General features: G+C 46.5%; 1 protein-coding gene across 7 annotated transcripts in view; it reads right to left on the bottom strand.

Moving 5' to 3' along the window:
- The window catches only part of EVA1C (eva-1 homolog C), a 75,069-nt gene that overhangs the window by 41,473 nt on the left and 12,359 nt on the right, over nucleotides 1-21,237 (bottom strand). For 4 of the 7 annotated variants that reach the window (XM_037014757.2, XM_017641918.3, XM_017641921.3 and 1 more), the window contains exons 2-3: nucleotides 3,374-3,570; nucleotides 324-447 (exon numbers count right to left, since the gene is read on the bottom strand). The exons of 1 other annotated variant lie outside the window; for it this stretch is intronic. In XM_037014757.2, the coding sequence (XP_036870652.1) occupies nucleotides 324-447; nucleotides 3,374-3,570 (321 nt within the window). The remainder of the gene's footprint in view (nucleotides 1-323; nucleotides 448-3,373; nucleotides 3,571-21,237) is intronic. 2 more of the 7 variants (XM_073231416.1, XM_017641919.3) reach the window with 1 other exon arrangement.

The raw sequence follows: 21,237 nt of genomic DNA, 5'->3' as shown, positions 1-21,237 counted from the left end.
AGCACGGAGGAGAAGGGATTGCTGCCTCTTGCCACCCCTGACATCTTCAGTGTCGGCACAACTGAGTTCTTCATACAAGGTAGGAGTTTTTAAATTTGGGGGTTTGTAAGAATGTGTGTGGATATGTGGGTGCACACACACACACGCACGCATGCATAGACAAACTAAAAAAAGAGAAACATGCAAAACAGACCCTGATATTTCTATTAACAAGAGTTTCAACGATGGACGAATGCCTACGGGCAGAGAGCTTCCATCAGGAGTGTGAATGAGACAGAGAGCCCCACACCCCAAACACACTGTCCCCCTCGGAAGTTACTTACTAGGTTGGCATTTAAAGGAGACCAGGAGGTATTTACTGCTTCCTGGGCAAAGGTCAGGTCCAAAAACACGGCTATTGACCAGGAGGTGGCAGGCCCGCTGGTTCTGGCATTCGTCCAGCACCTTCTAAAACGAGGGGGTAGAAAAGGGACAGGCTTGAACACCACACACAGGATCTGCGACACCCACACTGGGGCCATGCTGGGCTCTGAGGAGGAAGGGGGTTCCCACAGAGAGCCCAGTGATGCCAAGAGCCACATCTGCGACGGGAGCACATGCATGAGGGCGACTGGGTTGGCCCCCAGTCTCCCTGTCCTTCCCAGAGGAAGACACCAGCTCCAGCAGTGCCAGGCCCCCTGGAAACCAGCCTCCAGCTTGCCTCACCTGGCACCACTGCTGATGGTTTTGGCAAAACTGCTGCATTTCAGAGGCTCAGGGCCCAGGAGCAAGAGCAGAGCATCTCAGGGGTGGACCCGAAGGGGTTTGGAGGTCTCCTTCCGGGGAAGCCCCGGGTTTTAAGGCTGAATCCCAGTCACAGCTCCTCATCCTTAGAAGCTGCCCGACACAGGCCACAGGAGAGCTCAGCATCTGGGGGAGGCCGGGAGACCTAAACCTGAACCCAGGCCAACAAATGAACCCTCAGAAGCTGATTCCCTGCCTTGCTGACCACAGGGCCCAGGGCCCACTTCTCCCCTGAGCAGCATAGTCCTTAGCAGAATACTCGTTTTCCGTCAAACACTGGGCTTAAAAGCCGTCCCTAAATCTCCCTCCCTCCTGATCCTTTCCAGGCAGCTCACTCCTCTGTGACTCAATCTGCTCTTGGGAGCTGAGGGAGTGCCCTCCGCGGGTTACAGGAAGGCCGCCCCTCGCTGCTGCTCCTCCAGGACCCAAACCAGCGGGCCCTGCCCATCACACACAGAGGTCCCGTCCTCAGTTTCGGTTAAAAGGACACCAAGTACAGTAAAAGTGTCCCAAGAGTTTACTTGTTACTGATGGACTGAATTTAGTGCAGTTTCATGAGCTTCTCTGAGTCCCATATTCTCACATGCTTATCTCCCTGAAGGATGCTGGCCCTACAGGTATCACCCATCACCTGGGGACCCAGCAGATAGATGTGTATGTAATCAGGGAAAGGCCCAGGGAAACCAAGAGAACCCCCAGGTGATGGTGCACATTCTCATGGCCAAGGGTCATCACAAAATGACAGCCCTCAGACTACTCCACGCAGTGAAGCCACAGGGTGGGACTCAAGGCAGAGCTGTTTCCAAACTGTGTTAGAGCTGCAAAATGCAGAGAGGGGGACTTCCTGTTGCCACTTAGTCCCGGACAAGATCGGCTGAGGTGCTCCTCTGCAGACATCAACCTTTTCTCTCCTACATTAAGCATCCTCCTTTGGAGGAAGCACCTTGTCTCAGCTCCAGGTGCAGTTTAAAAGACCCAAAGCAAAGGATCTTTTGATCTCTGTACGAAAGAGCAATGCACAGGGATGCTTCTGGCAAATAAAGCCTCTGAATAACATCACAATTTTATTGTCAAATGCTAGCTTGTCTGCCTGGTAACAGGAATGTCCTCTTCCCTTGGGCTGCCTGGCAGAGGCAGGCACCCATGTTGGAGGGGAGGGTGGTATACATGCTTTGGAGCTCCTGGGTGCCGGGGATGCAGACTTTCACAAAGTGGGCACTTCCCCACTGGTGGCACTGACCAACATGTATTTATGCCCTAGACAGGCAGCAGACAGTCTGGGTCCCAGGGATGGTGGGCAGGGCAGCTGAGCTGTGGAATGAGGCAAGGCCAGCAGGGACATGGCTCCTGAGTGGCACCAAGGCGACAAGATGAGTGTAGGGCTGGGCACCTACAGAAAGTAACTGCTTGCCTCCTCTGGAAGCAAAGTCTCTCCTTAGGGCACAGAAACCATGCTCAGGGGATTCATTCAAACATTCTTTTGGCTACTCAGTTGGTGTCTTTGCCAGTCACAGGACTACCCAGTACTACTATGCTTGGAATGGAAGCAAAACATGGCATGAAAAATCCAAAAATCCTTGCATCATACTATCTTCGCTTCTCCTCTCTGGGTCTTAGGCAGTGCTACACAGCATTAAAGCTAATTCCATTTCTCCTTAGTCTTCCTGGTGATTTACCTTTACCCACATTTCCTGTGGCTGACAAAATCAAACTGGTGTGTAATTTGTACCTGCTCCAACCACCCTGACTTCAACGGATTTATATGTGACTTTGGAGGCATTACAAAAACCCGAGTTCAAGTGACTCTGTATCTTGGCAAATTAGTTACACGTGTTGAGCATCTGGGACAGTGGAGCAGCAGTTGCTCAGACAAGTTGAAAGCCATGAGTAAAAACTAAGTCTTAGCAAAACTAAAATCATCATTGATTTGTTAGTTTTGACCTCCTCCTATACCAAATCTTTCCCTAATGCCAACCAAAAAAAGAATGACTCAGCCACCCTGCCCCCAGTTCCGGGTATTATCCAATAGCAGGACAAATCAACAGAGGATACCCAAAGTGGCTTCGAGTGAGAGCAGCTTGGTTACATACAACCAGAGAAGCAAACCATAAAGGAAAAAAAAGATAATTATTGATATTTCCCTCCGTTGCAAGCATTCTCTAAGAAGTTGGTCAGACCTCAGCTGTCTACACAGCAATCCTTCCACTAAAGAAGCCAGTCTTCCCCTCTCTATTTGGATATTGATGGGGGATGTGGGCCTGGAGGATGAAGCACAACGTGACTGTACTTTACTACAGAGAGGAGCCTGCCTGTGAGTAAATGCATACTGCAAGTGTATTAAGGGAGCTGTCAGGTAAGTAGAGATTCCATTTAGACTTGTACGCTAAAGAACCCTTTTGAGAAGCAAACAATAGCGATTTGCATAAATTGTGATTTTTGTGGATCACAAAAATTTTTGTGGATAATTTGTGATTTTGCTTTAAGTGAACTATATAATCAGAAATATATATACAGACAGAAAGAGAGAGAGAGAGAGAGAGAGAGAGAGAGAACCATTTTATCATCTCAAAACATCCACGAAAGGCAGTACCTGCAATGTGGTGGGTGCCACACAGGTTAAGCTGTCTTCCCTCTGGGAGGCAGGCTCCTGGGCATTACACGTTTGGTAATCTTGCCCATAAAATGCTGACTGGACACTTATCGTAGAATGCCGAGGGCACTGTAGATTCAAATGGTCCCCATCACAGGCATAGGCGGTGTGGTTTTGCAGGAGTTTGGTTAGGTAACCTGGAAAATATTCAGCCAGATTACAAGAGGCCAAGGAACTCACCACTCCTTCACAGGTTTCGGAGCAGGAGGACCTCAGCTCCCCTGGGAGAGGGGCTGGTCAATCAGGAAGATGGGGGCCGAAGCTTCTAGAACAGCTCCTCTGGAGGAGACCCCATACCAGGCCTGGAGCTGGGGCTGAAGGAGCAGATGCCAGTTTTCCTGTCTGGGATGGCCTGTTGGGAGGCTCCAAATGCTCTTTCCCTTCAGGAAGCACTCAGGGATTGGCCAGGAGCCAGGAAGTCCTGAAGCATCTCTATAAGTAGGAAAAAATTCCAAGTGGGTGTCCCTCGGGCCTGTAGATGTCTGTCCTGAGGGACACTCAGGTTCTCTCATCTCCCACTAGCTAGGCCAGGCCTTCCTGGAGTGAGGAGATGCTCTTTTATTTTAGAAAACAACTCCTGGGCCTGCCTTAGCCCTGGAGAGGAAAGCAGGGTTGGGCACCCCACAAGGGGTGTGCATCTGCTCTGAATGGAGTGGAAATAGCAGATGGTGGGCTCTGTTATGGGTCAAATGGGGTCTCCCCAAAATCTGTGTTCACCAGGAACTTCAGAATGTGACCTCATTTGGAAACAGGGTGGTTGTAGATGTCATCAGTTAGGATGTGGTCACACTGGAGTAGGGTGGCCCTGAATCCTGTATGACTGGTGTGCCTCTGAGGAGAGACAGAGGGAAGACAGCCATGTAGGGGATGGAGTGAGGCCCCCTACAGGCCAAGGAGCACCAAGGATTGCCGGCAGCCCCCAGAAGCTGGAAGAGGCAAGGACGTGTCCTTCCCTAGAACCTTCAGAGAGAGCTCGGCCCTAGGGAACCTGGATTCCAGACCTCTGGCCCCAGAGCTGCGACAGAATGAGTTTCTGTTGTTTTTAGCCACCCAAGTTGAGGGTCCCTTGTTAAAGCAGCCCTGATAAACTGATACAGGCTCCCACTCCCAGCCTCCCGGGCTACTTCTCAGGTTGGGGGGACTGGCTGTGTGGGGCTTGGGGCTCTGAGAAGCTCTGCAACGGACTGGCAGGCATGGGCGGCCTGGACTGTTTCTCAGAAAAGAGGAAGGAAGGTTGATCCAAAATACAGATAGATGCCTTTCCGCCTTCTCACACCTCAGGAGGTCAGTCGCAAGGTGGCTGGGAGGGGAGCCAGGGACTTCCCGGTGAGGCATGTGGGAGACGGGTTTGGCAGTGCTGGGCCTGTGAGGGGAGGAGGGGGGGTTGAGGAAGGTTTCAGAGCTCCTGAGTTCCCCAACACAGAAGGGCCCAGGCTTGAGCTATTCCTGTTTAGGTATCTTCTCAGAACCACAATTCTCTGCAAAAGGCACCCAGTCCAGCCCCCAGGCCTCCCTAAAAGTCACAATAAAAGGGAATGAGATGGTCCGCTGTAGTGGCTGAACTTGCCAATCTGCAGATGAAGGCTGGGAGTGCTCACTGGCACACTCAGGACAGACCTTAGGTTTCTCTCTGCAACTTTTTTCCTTCCTGCCCTTGAAAACTGTCATAGAATGGCCGAGAAATCAGCTACTCTGAGCTAACTTCATGTAGAGAAGTAAAGTCTAGCTTGAGCAGCAAAACTGACATGAGGCATCAGGAATGTGAGTCTCAGTCCGGCTTATTGGAACATCACTACCCTCACTGTGTAGCCCACCAGGCATCGAGAGGCCAGGCAGAGGGCCCTCGGTGGCCCCAGGGCCGGGGTCAGTGTCCTCCGGGACACACAGGCAGGCCCTGATAAGGCTATGCCTCATGAAAGTTCTAGCTTCTCTGTGGGATCTCAGCACCCCGTTATAAGTCACACCAGGGAACTCAGTCACCCTATTGCAGCTGCCAGGCTGGCTTGGCATCCAACCTGAAGTCCCCAGGCTGGTACCCCCAAAATTGGGTCACTTCAGACTTGTCATTTAAAAATGTTCCTGTCCATCACCCCATCATTCACCAGGATTCTGCTGGATGAGCAGCTGACTCAAATAGTAAATTAATCCTGGGGGTGTGACTTTGGCTTAATGTTTATGGTTTGCCCGAAAGGCCACCTGTTACCCTGGCTAGGTGCATTTACCTGACAAATCCTTTTAAACAAAGAAAGAGAATCTTGACAGCATGGAGCCTGTGGATGACTGACAGGAACAGCTCCTTCCACAGCCAGCCACATCCACACCAGGCTCTCTGCTGAGTGACAGCAGGAAGGGCTCTCAGGAGGGCCACGGGCGCCTGCTCCTTATGGTCCTCCACCGCTGCCTCCTGTACCCCATTCTGATTGGCCTACCGTGTCAGAAACTGCCAAGAGGTCAGGAGGAAGGACAATTAGAACTACCCTTTGCTTTCAGCAACATGGAGGACATCAAGGGTCATTTTGAGAGGCACTTGGGATGGTGAGTGGGGGCAGAAGTATGTTTGGAAAAGGTGGGGGAAACCTAAAATGGTTCATATGGTACACAGAACAGTGGCCCAGCAAAGATGTCCACAGGTCCAATCCCCAGAACCTGTGAGCAGGTTACTTTACATTGTAAAAGACACTTTGCCAGTGTGTAGCTAATGACCTTGAGATGGGGAGATGATCCCTGATGATCTGAGGGGGCCCAATATGACTTCAAGGGTCCTTACACGATGAAGGCAAAAGGTCAACGTCAGGTACAGGAGATGTAGCTATGGAACCAGAGGTGGAAATGATGTAGCAGTGAGCCAAAGAACGCAGGTGGTCTCTAGAAACAAGAAAAATCAAGGAAACAGATGGTGCCCGGAAGCCTCCAGGGGACTGCAGCCCTGCCAACACCTTGATTTCAGGCATCTGACTTCCAGAACCAAAGAGAATAAATCTGTGCTGTTTTAAACCTCTAAGTGTGTAATAATTTGTTTCAGCAGCCCTGGGAAATTCAGAAGAGTCTCACAGTTCCAGAGGCTGAAATTCTGAGATGAAGACGCCAGCCTGGTTCAGTGATGGCGCCTCCTTGCTGTATATCCTGTCACACGGAGGAACTCTGTGCCATCTCTTTCATAAGCCATTAATGGGATTAAGACTCCACCCTAATGACCTAATCACCTGCCAAAGGCCCCAATCCCTAGGGGCTAGGATTTCAACATATGTATTGGTTGTTGAGGCGGGACCCAGACGTTCAGACCCTAGCACTTAGCTTCCCCACACCTTGGTTTCTTGGCTGTTTCAAACAAAACCCTTTATAAAGAACAACTGCTAATGCAGCTTTTTGGGTACAGTTCTCTCTGGATCAAAGGCCCTACCTGCTGGGTCAGTCAAAGATGCTTTCTTCATACTCGTGGACATAGTTTTCACCATGTAGCTCTATATTTGTGGGCAAATATTTACCACCCTGAAATAAGGCAGAAGGGCACATTGTGTTAAGAAATCAGTCCTTAGAGCCTGATCTGACCTAGAAAGTCTCTGTTGATCCCCATTAAACCAGGGGAGCAGGAGAGATGGGCAGGTGTAGACTCTACCAGCAGACTCTACCTTGAGCAGCTTTGCGCTGCTCAAGGGCTTTCGTATAGTTCATGCTTAACTCTGAGAGACCCGCTTTCCTGGTGAATCCCTCCACTGTGCATCAACAGAAGATCCTACAGCTGCAGCCATGGCTAGAACTTCCCTCTAAAAAACATCCTGAAAGGTTTGGTCTGAGCAAATCTTGGAGTGGTTTAGATGAAGGCTTTAATGTTTTCCTATTTGTAAAGGTAGATGCAGAGTTCACGGGACATGAATGACTGAGAGAGGCAGGAGCTCTCCTGTGTCTTCAGAAAGATTCGGGAAGTCACTCATGGGATCATCATACCTACCGCATCCACAACAAAAACCCATATATTCACAAACAATCCAAGAACTAGAGAGTGTCCAGAATTTTCAGACTCCTAGGCTGTATCCCAAAGTGCTCCTCTATAGGGGAAACAAGTAGTATGCAGGGGGTAAGGAGAGGGGGTAAGGTGATGGTCTGGGAGGAGGAGAGAGCAGAGGATTAATACCCCCGAGATCAGGCCAGGGTTCACACTGGGATGAAGGTGTATAACCATGACCATCAGCTCTTGGGACTGGTATCCTCATGTTTCACTGTGAGGATCAAAGGATATAATGCATGCGGCATCTTCTATGAACCATAAACCACCGCACAACTTTAATTTCTTGCTATCGTATTGTAAGTCTTGAAGAACATGAATTTACAAAGCTGTCATTGGTGCCATGAAAACCAAATTACACCCCCAGGAGGCCCTCTTTGCTCTGACCATCGATCATAAGATGGTCAGCTCAGAGACAGGCACACAGCCCAGGAGCCACCCTCACGGTCCAGAAATGTCACTGCTGAGTTTGAAGGGAAAGGAAAATTTTTCTTCCACCTCCTTCCCTCATTTTCTTCCTTCCTTCCTTCCTTCCCTCCTTCCTTTCTTCCTTCCTTTTCCTCTCCCTCTCTCCTTCTTTCTTTTTCTCACTCTTTTTAAAAAAATAATCAGGTTTTTAGAAGTTACTAATATTTAGAAGAAGCTAAACAGAGTGCAAATTCTTCCCCTTTTCCTTTTCTGATGCCAGAGCCCTCCATGAAAGTCCAAATTTCCCAAGGGCTGATGTCGCCTGAGTCACTCTAAGTATAGGATACGGGTGCATCGGTCACTGGCCCCACATCTGCATGCTGAAGTCCCCTAATCATCAGGGGCCAATATCACAACTTGACTTCTGGGAAGAGATTGAAATTCAATTGTATTGTCTGTACAATGTCCCCCTTGGCTTTTTAAATAAAGCAGCACCCTCAACTTGGGTAATGCTTTAGATAAGCGGCTACACCCTTTTATTCACAAATACTCAAAGGTGTTTCTACATGTTTGAAGTTCTTTTCCAGAAAAGGGTGTTTTTCTTTTGTGTTTGTGAGTGTGTTTAAAGAATTGGCAAAGTATGAAGAGGGGGCAGCCCACGTGGCCTTGGAGCAATGAGTCAGTGTTCCTGAGAGGGAGGGAGAGGCCGCACAATGGATAAAGGGCTCCTGGCTGCACACCATGCACCCAAGAGCACTAAGATCAAAGGGTGGATTTAGGCTTTAGTTGAAGTCATTTCTCTAGTCCCAGATTTTGCAAGAAAGTTGAACCTGGAGGTTAATTTGAACAGAACGAGAGCCGTGAACATGCTTCTTAGCTGGCTGAGGGATGACGAAGGGTAGCTATTCCTACTCTTATGTGATGAGTTCAGATCCTGGTCCCAAAACAAACCAAAGAGGGACGGAAGGTGAAGTGGAGTCTAGATAGGGCAGAGACAGTATGTTTTCTCCCTGAGCATGTTTTCCAGTTCCCCCTGCAATATAGTGGGCCAGTGGAAAGTTCTGGCCAAGGGAGAGAGGTAGAAGTGATGTTTGCCACTTATTGGTCTGGCCTTTGAGACCCCTGTGTGATTTCCCACCCATCTTTCCTTATCTGCTGTCACGTGTGGAAGATAGAAGGGATAAGGATAGACTCTGAGGACCCCAAAGATGTGGGAAGCACAAGGTCGAAGGAACCTGGGTCCCTGAATGACTGCGTGGAACACAGCCTCTCCTCTTTTCTAATTACACTGGACCATGGCATGCTCAAGAAATAATCCTTTTTTCTCTTATTCCACTGAGATTTGGGAGTTGTTCATTTCAGCAGCTAGCAGCCTACCCTGAGTACTACACCGGCATCCTGCCAACCGGTACTTGTGTTAAGTAGAAAGCTGATAGGACTTCTTTACTTAAGGTAGAAGAAGCACCAAAACTCACCAGTCACACCTCACTGGTGTGTGACACAGTGTCATTGACAACATTCCACATGACCTTTAATTCTATTGGGGGAATCATATCTTTAAGACCTTGTTACCGAAAAGTTCCAATTGAAATGAGTTAAATCACTAAAGAGATAAAAGAAATTAGAGGTCTCATGAACTAGGCTACCAGTCACTTTTTACAATGCCACCGGCTTTTAAAAACTGCATTAGCAAAGTAGAAAGCAGAGACTAGTGGTGCTGATGGAGTGCTCTAAGGCAGGCAGATTTGCATATACTGACGAGTGTGGGAGAGGGAATGGGGATGTGGGCAGACTGGCATGGTGCCCCCTAGAGTGCTGGCCTGGATAAGAAATGCCAAAGCGGGGGTGACGGGCGCAGGCTACGATGCAGGGAATTCAGGCTGTGGAACTCCTCAGATCAGATGCTTATTTGGCAGACTAAGGGTAAGCACTTTAGATTTCAGTTTCCTCATCTGTAAAATGGGATACTTAGGCCTACTTATAGGGTTGATGTGTAAGTGATAAGTGATGTGTAAGTGAGGCACTTTATATGGTGGCTGGACGCGTCAGTTTCATTCCCTGAGGAAAGCACAGGTGTACTGGAAGGAAAAGAGATTGGGAGTCCAATGTCTGGAAAAGGGAGCCCAGAAGAGGGCAAAGACAGGAAGCACCCCAAATCCACTGCTTCCCAGATTAGCCTTGGTTTGGCCTTAGGACAAAGACATCTGGTAAGGGAGTAAATGATGTTTGCTCTCATATCCTATAAAATTGCCACAAAGGAGGGTTTCATTATGGGAATTATGCCACTAATCATTGGTTCCCCAGGTTTGAGGATGCCATGGAAGCCTTTTTTACAGACATGAGCATGAGGTTCCCTGAAAAAAGCCAGCTAAGTGCTCCTTTGGAAAAGTTTGCTGGCTTCTGATACACCAGTTTTCAGCCTACAAGTTCCTGAAATCAGTTTCCAGCCACTTTTTCTCAACAAACTCAGCAATTCTCTTTGACAATAAAACTGCTTGGTTGTCTTAAAGCTCAAGAAAAGTACTATTTCTGAAGGCATTAAAAAAAAACCAAACCCTAGAAACTCTCCATGGTTGTCATTGTTTCAAGCACCCTTAAATGAATTCCAAAGTGTATATGATTAAAATACTCTCAAATTTCTAATCAGTAATGGAAAAATAACCCTGGAAGTTGGTTGTTAATGTTTGACAAATAAAATGACAACACCCCATGGTTCTCTCTTTGACTTCTGCTTTGAGAAATGAGCGTCTTTCCATCTTCTGGAAGGACCATATGGACTCAATTGCCATTTTCTAGGCACAGAGAGGATACTTTGCCACTTCTCCTGGACTTTAAATATTTGCATTTAACGCAGTTTTCTGATATTCTCTTACCCAGTTATTTCTTGTCTTGCTATTTTTCTCCCAACATCTCCTTGTTTTCTGTTTCTGTACACTAACCCTCTAATTCATCAAGCCCCATGTTTTCCCCTTTAGATTCATATATGCTTGAAAGTGGGTTTTTCTGTGTTGATGCCCGTGTGTGTATTTATGTGTATGGATGTCAGATCCTTGTGCCCCTCTAAGTATTTGTCTGCACACGCATCAGCTGTTGCACGGCTTTCCAGTTCACTCAAACACAAACACAAAGTCCTCCCTCAGTTGGGCCCCTTCTGCCTATGTGGCCTCATCTCCTGCCCTTCTCCACCCTGGCTCTGGCTCAGAGGTCTCCTTGTTTCTTAAAAACGCCATGCACACTCCCATTTCAGCCCCTCTGTTTTGGCTGTTCTCTCTGCCTGAAACCCTCTTCCCCCAAATATCTGCTTTCTCCCTCTGCCCCTTCATGCTGCCCTTTGCTCCAGTATAACCTCCAGTATAACCTTCCCTGGCTGCTCTACAGTTCAGCACACCTCCTGCCCCAGACCCAATTCTGCTGTAGTTCACTGCCTAGAGACATACTGTCAGTTTGTCCCCTTTTGAAAGTAAGCAGGGATTTCTTGCTCTGTCCCCAGTACCTAGGAAGAGGCCAACATATAGCAGGATGGCAATGAATACTTGTTAAATGAGTGAGAAAGTGAGGAAGACCGGAAGAGAGCAGACCAGAGGTCAGCGGGTGATTGGCAGATTCTGATTGGTGCTCAGAGCACCCAGCATCACCCCGTGCTTACAGATCTCACCAGGTAACTGTATTGTCACTATTTAACACTTCTGTTCCCTGACCTCTCAGCATCCCTGCGAACAGACTGAGCAGTGACTAGCGGCACAGTGCGATAAGGCTGGCCCCTGCCCGGAGGTCCCTTTCATGAGCTCCCAGACTGCGACCTGGTGACATTCAAACACACCGATGAAATCTCCTTACTCCTTCTGCCTGGGTACTCCCCTGACCTCAGTAAAGACCCTTGCCTACAGGGGCTCCCTCCTTCCCTCCATCTCCCTCTCCCTCTCTCAGCTCCCCACCGGCTTGGTTGAGGCCACTCCTCCTACATGGCCCCCTGCATGGCTGCCACGCCTCCCTCCTCTAGGATCCAGGAATGTAACAAATCCTTTAATTTCATATGCCTCTCTGAGGGCAATTTCTGTGTTCTGTATGTACATATATGTACTTATGTGTATACATATGCATATATATACAACATATGCATACATATGTACATATGTATATACATATATGCAGAGAGAAAGAGAGTAAAGAATATGAATCAGTTGATTAAAAATTTCTCTATATGGGCTGTGCTGGACTAGAATTACAACCTTATGATTACATTCACTATTTAATTTTGAAGAGGTTTGGTAGAAGCCCCTTCCTGCCTTTCAACCAAAGTTTTCAAATCCTGTAAAAATGAACACCTTGTTCAGTAACCAGGTACCAAGCCTAGCAAGTTACTCAGTGAACACCATCTGGATTAAATCAGTTTAAAAGTAACTGGATCAATCCCCATTTGCCCCAGGATCTAAATGGAACACTTTTTCTTTTCTTTGGGATACAGAATAACCCCCAAACTACAAGGCCCCTTGGTGATTAAGGCAGGGGATTGCCAGGCACTTGATAACTTAATGCAACTTTTTACCAGCACTTAAAACTCAGATATGAAATCTACACTTGATCTTTTCTGCTTGGAATTGGCCAAATTAGTGGCTCTATCCCCATGTACAACAAAAGGCTCTCAGAAACAGTCAGGAGAGCCAACCAACCAGAAGGCCACACACCCCAGCCCCAGGACGGGGGGCAGACAGGTGCTGCCTCCCTGCCCTGGAGAAACCTTTCAACTCCAGACTGCCTATTTCACCTCTGCTTACTTTTAGGATGTACAGGACGATCGAAAGTACATGAGATGTGTTCAAGGGAAAAATGAAGACCTCAGGGCATGCATTTTGCACTTTATTCAGTTAATTGGAAAATTATATAGTGGTTTCCATGTTCAGAATAATAAAGTCTTTTTTTTTTTTTTTTTGGTTTTACTTTAGAGAGGATGATATTTGGTGAGTAGCACTATAAACCTCAGAAAGCTATTGAAAGTCTTTTTTTTTTTTTTTGGTTTTACTTTAGAGAGGATGATATTTGGTGAGTAGCACTATAAACCTCAGAAAGCTATTGGGAAGGTTAAAATGATTGGATTTAGGGCCAGGACAGGTTCCCTGTGCTTTTGACCCAACATGCTTTGCTCCTGGAGCAGTTAACAAAACCAGAGCTGCAGGGAAGTTTCTACAAGTTGAAACGAATGTAAACACCGTATCCAAAAGGCTGAGCTTGGGGACCAGGCCAGGCTGGTGAGTGGCTGTATCTGTTACAGCCTCCTGGTTGGTTCTGCGGAGAATTTTGGACAGGCCATTCAGCTTCCCCCTTCTTTGGTTTCACCTTAGAATTAGGGGAAGTAACTGCATTTCTTCCTTTGTATTTCACAGAACAGGGAAGGCTGGGCAAATGTAAAGAAATACGGGCGCCTGCACGGCAATTAGAATCTTTATATTCGTCCTTAATTGAGTCACTGGCATGCTCACCACAGGCCTGGTTTACAACTTCTTCAGGAGGATCGGCTTCACCAAATGGCCCCAGGGACCCCCACTTTCTTCATCTCCGACGAACTCCTTATTGGTTCTTTCGCATCCTTCCTTCGCTGACCGTTGTTATTTCTAACAGCCCTCATCTTACACTTGCTGCTCTTAATCTGTTGCCTCATTCACGTACCACAATGGAGGGATTCCATCTCTGTCTGGGTCTCTTTGGCAGACATCTCTCCTGCTATGTCTACATTACTTACCGTCACCCGGGCTCCTGTGCCTAGCGAAGGGCTCCTGGCATCTTCTGGATGGGTAAATTGAGGAAAATCTGACTGGATCACAGCTATTCACAGATTCTGTATTTGCAGATTCACCCACTTGCTAACATTTGTAACTTGCGGGGCTTTCCTGGACACAAGAAAAGTTTTGTCGCCCAACACAGGTTTCCAGCTGAGGCAGTTCCTCTCCCTCGGAAAACAGTAGCACTGATGCTTTTCCCATCTTTGTGCTTTGTGGTGCTGAACTCCTGGCTAGTGGTCCTAAGTATAAGAAGGCTGGATGGGCCTGATGGAGAAAACGTGTGTTTGAGAAACCTCATTCAGGCATGAGCTTAGTGCTACTGGCCATGAGTTCAATCAACAATTTTTGCTAAACAAGGTGTTACTAAACAGAAATGCATATAAAACCAGGTTATGTGTTCTGCTAGGAACACTGATTCGGTACATGCTAGTGTTAAAAAGCAGTGACATTATAGAACACAACTACCGTGAATAATGAGAATCAAGCATATTTTATATAAGATAGAGCAGGATTTACAGATCCGGGTGAGTGCTAGCCCTCCAAACGGTTACTCCTTAAATCTAATTCAGACATGCAGAATTACTTTTTGGGATTGCCTTCAGAGCAAGTCTGAATGTGGCGGAACTTTATCTTTGATTTACAAAAATATGTAATTATTCATTCCTAATTTTCTTTTTATATAATTTTCAACCTTTAACAAAAAGGCTTGCCATCTCCTGGCTCACTATTATCCCCACGACAGCTGAGCTGGCCAGGGAAGTATTTCGCTTTTGGCTGCACAGAAGGTCACAGAGCCATGGGTGACAAGGCCAGGGCAAGTCTCGGCTCCAGCTTCTGGTCCAGAGTATCTTCTCCTGGTTCAAGGGGCTCCTCACCAACCCTCTATACTTTCTTACTGTATCATGCTTAGGGTGACCCGAAATGTTACAGTAGAGGAAGCACAGGGGTGCATGGTGGGCAGGGGGCAATACAAGCACCTGGCCCACAGGAGAAGCCAGGAGGGCTTCCAGGTAGGAGGTGATGCCTGAAGAAAGAGCAGGAGCCGACCATGTGAAAACAAGCCTCAGGCAGCAGGGCCAGATGTACAGTGGCTCAGGGGAAGTTTCCAGACATTCAGCACAGTAAGTGTGTAGGGTGTGATGTTGGGGACGAAGGCTGGAGGAGGAAGCAGTGTCTTGCTAAAGAATTTTAATTTTATCATGAAGGCAAATGGGAGCTACTGCAGGCTTGTGTACAAGTGAGTGATACCGATCGGATTTGCAATGCAGAGAAATTCTTCCAGTGGCTTGTGTCTGATGGACTGGAGAGATGGGTGAAGGAAGTAAGCTGGCTGCAGTCCTCCAGGGAAGCACTGATGAAAGCCTCAGCTAAGACAGTGGCAGAGGAATGGGGTGGGAGGGATAGAGATCAGCGTCAACGCCACGGGGGTATGACCTGAGCTGTTACACAGGCCCCACACCCAGAAGGCTCCATGCTTGGTTTAATGCTCTGTTGCCACCATCTTGAAATTCTTACCGATTTTTTCTTTGAACTTCTTTTTTGTAAGTGAAGCCCGGTGGAACAATGGTCATGTGCATGGGCAGAGGAGACCCCCACAATATGAGTTGCCACTTTTCCTTGTCACCCCTTTCTCATGTAGCGTTTGAGATACCCTGAGCATAGAATTCTGGAATGTGTCCAGCAAAACTCAAAGTGAGCATCAGAAAGGCATGTTACGTCTACCACTGAGTAAGCAGGATGCTGGCAGCACCCTGAGGCCACCCTTTCCATTAGAATCAGAATTTGCTTTGAATGAAGAGAGGAGATGGCATTGTAAGAGGAACAGGCGAGGGACCTCATCATATCCTTCCTTACTCATGTTATTTCCCCGAGTGAGCCAGTCACTCATGCTGAAAATGACATAAAAAGAAAGAGAAGGACAGCGGAACCATTCCGCCCTTCCTTAAATATCAGCACCCAAAGGGAGAGGGCCACGGCAGAGGGTGCAGCCCATATGCAAAATAAGAACTGTGTACTTTCTGTAAGCCCATATACCCATTAAATGTTCTGTTTGCATTTGACTCACACAGTATGAAGATGAACAGTAAAATCCATGCTAATAATTGAAAATGTTTATTTTTCTTTACTTAGAATGGCATTGAAGAGCAAATGAAAAATGCCATGACAAGTTGAGAGGAAGACCACAGAAGACAGGGGAAAACTATATTTTAGTACCTTCTGCAGCACCTTCTCCTGATTTCTGAATGAGGGACCCCCATTTTTATTTTGCACCTGGCCCTGCAAATTATGCAGCTGGTCCAGACTGAAATGACAGTGATTTAGCTCTAGAATCGGTGGCGAGAAGTGATGAGGATGAGGGGCATGAGGGCCAGGGGAGACTTGGGAGGACTCCCAGGTTGTGATTCTGTTCTGCAGTGTCTGTGGGGCACTCAGTGGAGTGTCCAGGGTCAGAAGATCCAGAGAGAGACCTTGGGGGAGAGAGACCAGCAAGCCAGCAGCTGGTAGGGGCTGAAGCTGGAGAAAATGTGGGCAGGGCAATGAGGGCTGCAGACATTGAAGAGATGACACATAAAGGAAAGAAAGCCCCATAGCACAGTCTTAGAGAGAGGGGTGGCAGGAGGAAGGGAAAAGTTTAGGGTGTCTGTGAAGGAGAGGCAGGAAATAAGATGATGGTTGGGGCACATATTGGATGGTTACTTCTGGAGGGGTTTCATTAGTTCATGTGATGTGGAACACACCACCTAACTTGTCTCATCTATATACGAGGCTAATAATAACAACACTTCTCTCCAGGGCTGCCATGAAGATCAAACGAGCGGCTATATCTGACATGCTCAGAATTCAGCTGTACTGGTTTCCTGTGGCTGCCGTAGCAGGGTTCCACAAACTGGGTGGCTTAGAACAACAGAAATATATTGTCTTGCAGTTCTGGAGGCCAGAAGGCTGAGATGGAGGTGCTGATGGGCCATGCTCCCTCTGAGGGCCCTGGAGAAGGTTCTGTTCTGGCCTCTCCCCCGTACCCGGTGGCTCCTTGGCGTGCAGCACCCTAACTGTGGTCTTCATGGTGTTCTCTCTGTGCGTGTCTCGGTCACCAAATTTCCCCTTTTTATAAGGATGCCAGTCATATTGGATTAGAGGTCACCCTAATTACCTCATCTTAACCTGATTACTTCTGCAAACATTCGCCCTGGGAGGCCCCAGGGGTTAGGTCTCTAGCATATCTGTTTTGGGGGCGGGGACATAATTCAACCCAACCCAGAGAACAAGTGCTCTGCCCAGAGTCAACTCTGTACAAACGTTCTTCTCTATTATTATTACCTCCTTCAGTTCTTGCTTTGTCCAAAGGTATGAGGAAGAGAGCAGAAGGCACAACCTGAGTCTGGAGAACCCAAATTTGTTGTGGCCACAGTCTCCACAACAATGTGATGTTCCTCCAGCAGCACACAGCAGCCCAGGTAAAGGTAAATATAGGAAGTAGGGAGAGGGAACAAAGAAAAGGGGATGACACAATCTGATAATAAGCCAAAGACAACAATGGGCAGAAACATTGACAGCAAAGCAGAGCGGGAAAGCAGCTCACTGCGCTCTCTCCCACATCTGCTCCGGAGCCTGCAGGAGGCATAATGAACCAACGCACAGACTCAACACCCTCCCCTTCTTGACCTCAGCCGATACACTGTTCCCTACATGCACACAGAAGGAAAACTGAGATTTGATCGTTTACTAAAACAAATAATAGGTTTGATCTGTGGAATAAAAGGGTCTTCTGAGCTAGTGGCAAAGTGGGTGCCTTCTGCCAGCTGCAGTCCTGGTGTTCTTTGCCTTACTAAGAATCAGGCCTGCTCTGGAGACAAGTAACAGAATAAGCAGGTCGAATTATCCAAGTGTCACACTGGGCACCATCTTAACAGAATCATTTCTGGGGCTAATGTGGAAGTCATTGATCCCTAAGAAAAAGACAGAGCTGCAATGACAAGGAAATTTTAAAAGTCCACCTGGAGGCAGCAGGGTAGCTCTCTGCAAAGCCGCAGGGAAGCAAAGTCTCTTCCATGCCTCTCTCCTTAATCCGAAGCCCCTTCCAGACTGCATGCTTTCCTGTCACTTAAGCCCAAAATCAGGACCAACCTTGGTGGTAGCATCTCTAGATCAGTTCCCCTTGGGAGGTTCCAGAATCTTTCCTTGTTTCCCCTCTTCTGCTTTAAGAGTTGCTTATCCTGAGTTCAACACCCTTACAGCTTTGCTAGATAAACTGCCAGCTGAAATGATCAATTAGTCTGTGTGAGCACGGCTAATGGCATCCATAATCTAAAAGAGGCTGTGCCCCACCTTCACCAAACATCACAACGGCCTCAGGACTGTGGCCATCCCATACAAATGCACGAGAATATAGGAAACCATGAGGAAACACCAGACAAATCCAGACTCAGACACATTCTATACAATAACCATCTTGTAATCTTCAAAAACATCAATGTCATGAAAGATGAACCCCAAGGGACTGCTCTCTAGGTTGCAAAACTAAAGAAACATAACTGGAAGTAATGCGTGAGCTCGGATTTTCTTTTGCTTTAAATTCCATTACCGGGATGACTGGGGAAATCCAAATGAGGCCTGGACATTAGAAAACAGTATTGTAGCAGATTAGTTTCCCCATTCTCATCATTGTTCTTGGTTATGTAAGAAAGTATCTTTGTTCTTAAGGAAGACACACATGGAAGTATTTGGGAGTAAAGGACATCTTGTCTGTGACTTAAAAAATAAAGCAAATGTGATAAAATGGTAACATTTGGAGAACCTGGGTGAAGGGTATAAAGAAAATCTTTGTCCTATTCTTCCTAATTTTCTGCATCAGAAAAAATAATAAAAATATTTAATTTTTAATAAAGATACAGATTTAAAAGTGTGCCATGTTTTCCAGCAGGTCTCCACTGCAGCTATACATTAGAAACGCCTCAGGAGATTTAAAAGTATCAATGCCCAGGCCACAGCCCAGAGATTCCAAATCAGTCGGCCTAGGGTGAAGCTCCAGACATGGGTACAATTTAAAAAGCATCCTCGAAGTGATTCTAGAGCAAATCCAAAGAAATAATAAACAGCCAGTTCAGCCAGTGGTATTGTCAGGTGAGGCACAGTTCTGGGGTGGGGTCTTTCTGAGCACCCTCACATCTGCTTCTTTTGAGAAATATCCTGGGGACAGCACAGTAACTCAAAACTGGAGCAGAGTCCTGGGTGCACTCTTGGCCCTGCCACTAAGAATCTGGAGGCCATCCTGGCAAATCCCTTACCTGTGCCCAGCCTGGGCTCTCTGCCTTGGGATAAAACTAACTAAGAGCTGCCTCCAAAGAGCACTGACTCAGTCATTCCTGCCTGTCTGGCCCCAATGCCCCAAAGGAGTTTTGCCCAGATGATAGAATGGAATCTTTGTGACATGCAGGTGGCAGATAGGGATTTGAGAGACTAGGGCTGACTTACTGCTGGCAGGTCCTGTCACACTTGGGTGGAGCCCTACAGCCCTCTCTCTTCACAAGGACTCAAGTAAAGGGGCTGGAGGAGGCAGAAGGCTACTCACTAATCCACCTCCAAGCAGCAGGGAAGCAAGCTAGGAGGCCAAGCTACAGAGGGCCAGCTGGGGAACTGCCTGCCCTTCATGAGGAGGGGCTGACCAGGTCTCCATGGGAAGAAGCTGCTAAGAAATATCTGAGGCCTGATCCTAGACTTCAACCTGTGCCCTGCCCTAGACCTCTAAAGACTTCTATACCCTGCTCAACCTTCTAAAAGCGCACCACTCAGAATGGTGGCCTAAGCCACATGTGGCCTCTGAGCACCTGAGATGTGACCAGTCTGAATTGAGGTGTGCTTCAAGTATAAAAAACACCAGATTTCCAAGTCTTTGTAAGGAAAAAAAGGAATGTAAAATATCCCAATACTTTTAAAAACATTGATCAGTGTTGGAATGATAATTCTTTGGGTGTAGTGGGTTAAATAAAATTTACCATGGAAATTAATTTTATCACTTTCATTTACTTTTGCTAATATGGCTAGTAGACTAATGTTGCATACATGCACTGTGTCATATTGCTATTGAACAGCTCTGTTCTAAAGTCTGCATATTGTCCTTTGGCAGCTTATTTCCCTGACATAATTGCATTAAGTCCATGGAGGAAGGAATTAGTATGCCATGGCATCAGCCCTGGGTCCCCAATGCCCTGCAATGAGAACCTCTTCCTTGTGGTTCTCAGGCTTATGTGACTGCAGAACATTTACTTTTCCCTACAGCTCACTGAAGTGCAGATATTGTCAGGTGTTGTCCATTCCTTGCAGCTTGCTTGAATTATAATAATGATAACTATATAAACTTACAACCTAACACTCAACATTGCAATTTTGACCCAATCTGTGCCAGTGAATCACAAACATTTGACATTCTTAAAGTTAAACTCTCAATTACTATATAAGACTGGGCATTCGCCACCTAACAAATCTACCTTCTCACAGAAAGAGAATATATGGGTAATGAAGATAAATAGTGCAGAGTAGTCTCAAGTCTGCGTTCCAGAAGGTTCTACAAGATTCCTTGAAAGTTTGTAGTTTGAGTTTGGATGCATGTCACAATCTGACTATCCTTTAAGGATGAAAGTCCCCTTGCTTTTGTGTGTGTGTTTTAGCTACACACAAGGAGCAATTAATTACAACATACTTTTTTGGTCAGACCTTTCTCATCACAGCATCGAGGGGCTGCAGAGAGCCAAGATGGTTTATCTGTGCTCAGTTTCCAGAGACTGATCTTTTTGTCTGTGGTCTGGTTTTATATTGGACCCAGCCTGGTGCGATCCATGTTGTGCGTGGGGTTGTCATGTTAAATTTCCCATTATGAAAAAACCCCTAAGTTCAAAGACTGTCCCAGTCTTTGAGGAAGTTTTCTGGAAACCAGGAAATAGAGGTTGTAATGCTGAGGCCCAGGGTGCTGGCTGCAGGACCCACATGACTCGTTTGGGTAGAAAGTCACTCCCATCAGGTAGACTGGTGCTTGGCAACATTATGGGGAATTTTCCCGGCCCAGAAACTTAAAACCTATTCACTAGCTGAATCCAGGGATTGAATATGTTGCTTTGGTTCTTTTTAAAGAAATATAGTATATAATTTTTATTAACAAGGTAAGGCAGAGACATAGAGGATAAAATGTGTACTCTATATTAAAATATATGTGTGATGAAAAAAATCACTGTTTAATGTCCTGGGAAAGAAACAACTAGGAAAAGAAATTTTTATTAAAATGTTTTTCCCACTTACTTTTATAACGTCTATAACCAGAAGTAAATACCAAATGCATGAGGCATTTGGAAAATCAATACTGTCTCTAGGCCTGCATTTTCATTAAAACTATATTAAAAGAAGAGCAATAAGATCTTGTAAGAAGATGCTTTGAACATTTATATTATATTATATTATATTATATTATATTATATTATATTATATTATATTATATTATTATATTATATTTTATATTACACACACATAGATACAGAGGGATGGACAGTCAAAAATGTTATGTATATACATATACATATATGTGTGTGTGGGTATAAATATATATATATATAGAGAGAGAGTCAAAT

The sequence above is a fragment of the Manis javanica genome, chromosome 3 (assembly GCF_040802235.1).
Source record: "Manis javanica isolate MJ-LG chromosome 3, MJ_LKY, whole genome shotgun sequence".
Taxonomy (NCBI): domain Eukaryota; kingdom Metazoa; phylum Chordata; class Mammalia; order Pholidota; family Manidae; genus Manis; species Manis javanica.
This window is presented reverse-complemented; position numbering and strand designations above follow the sequence as displayed.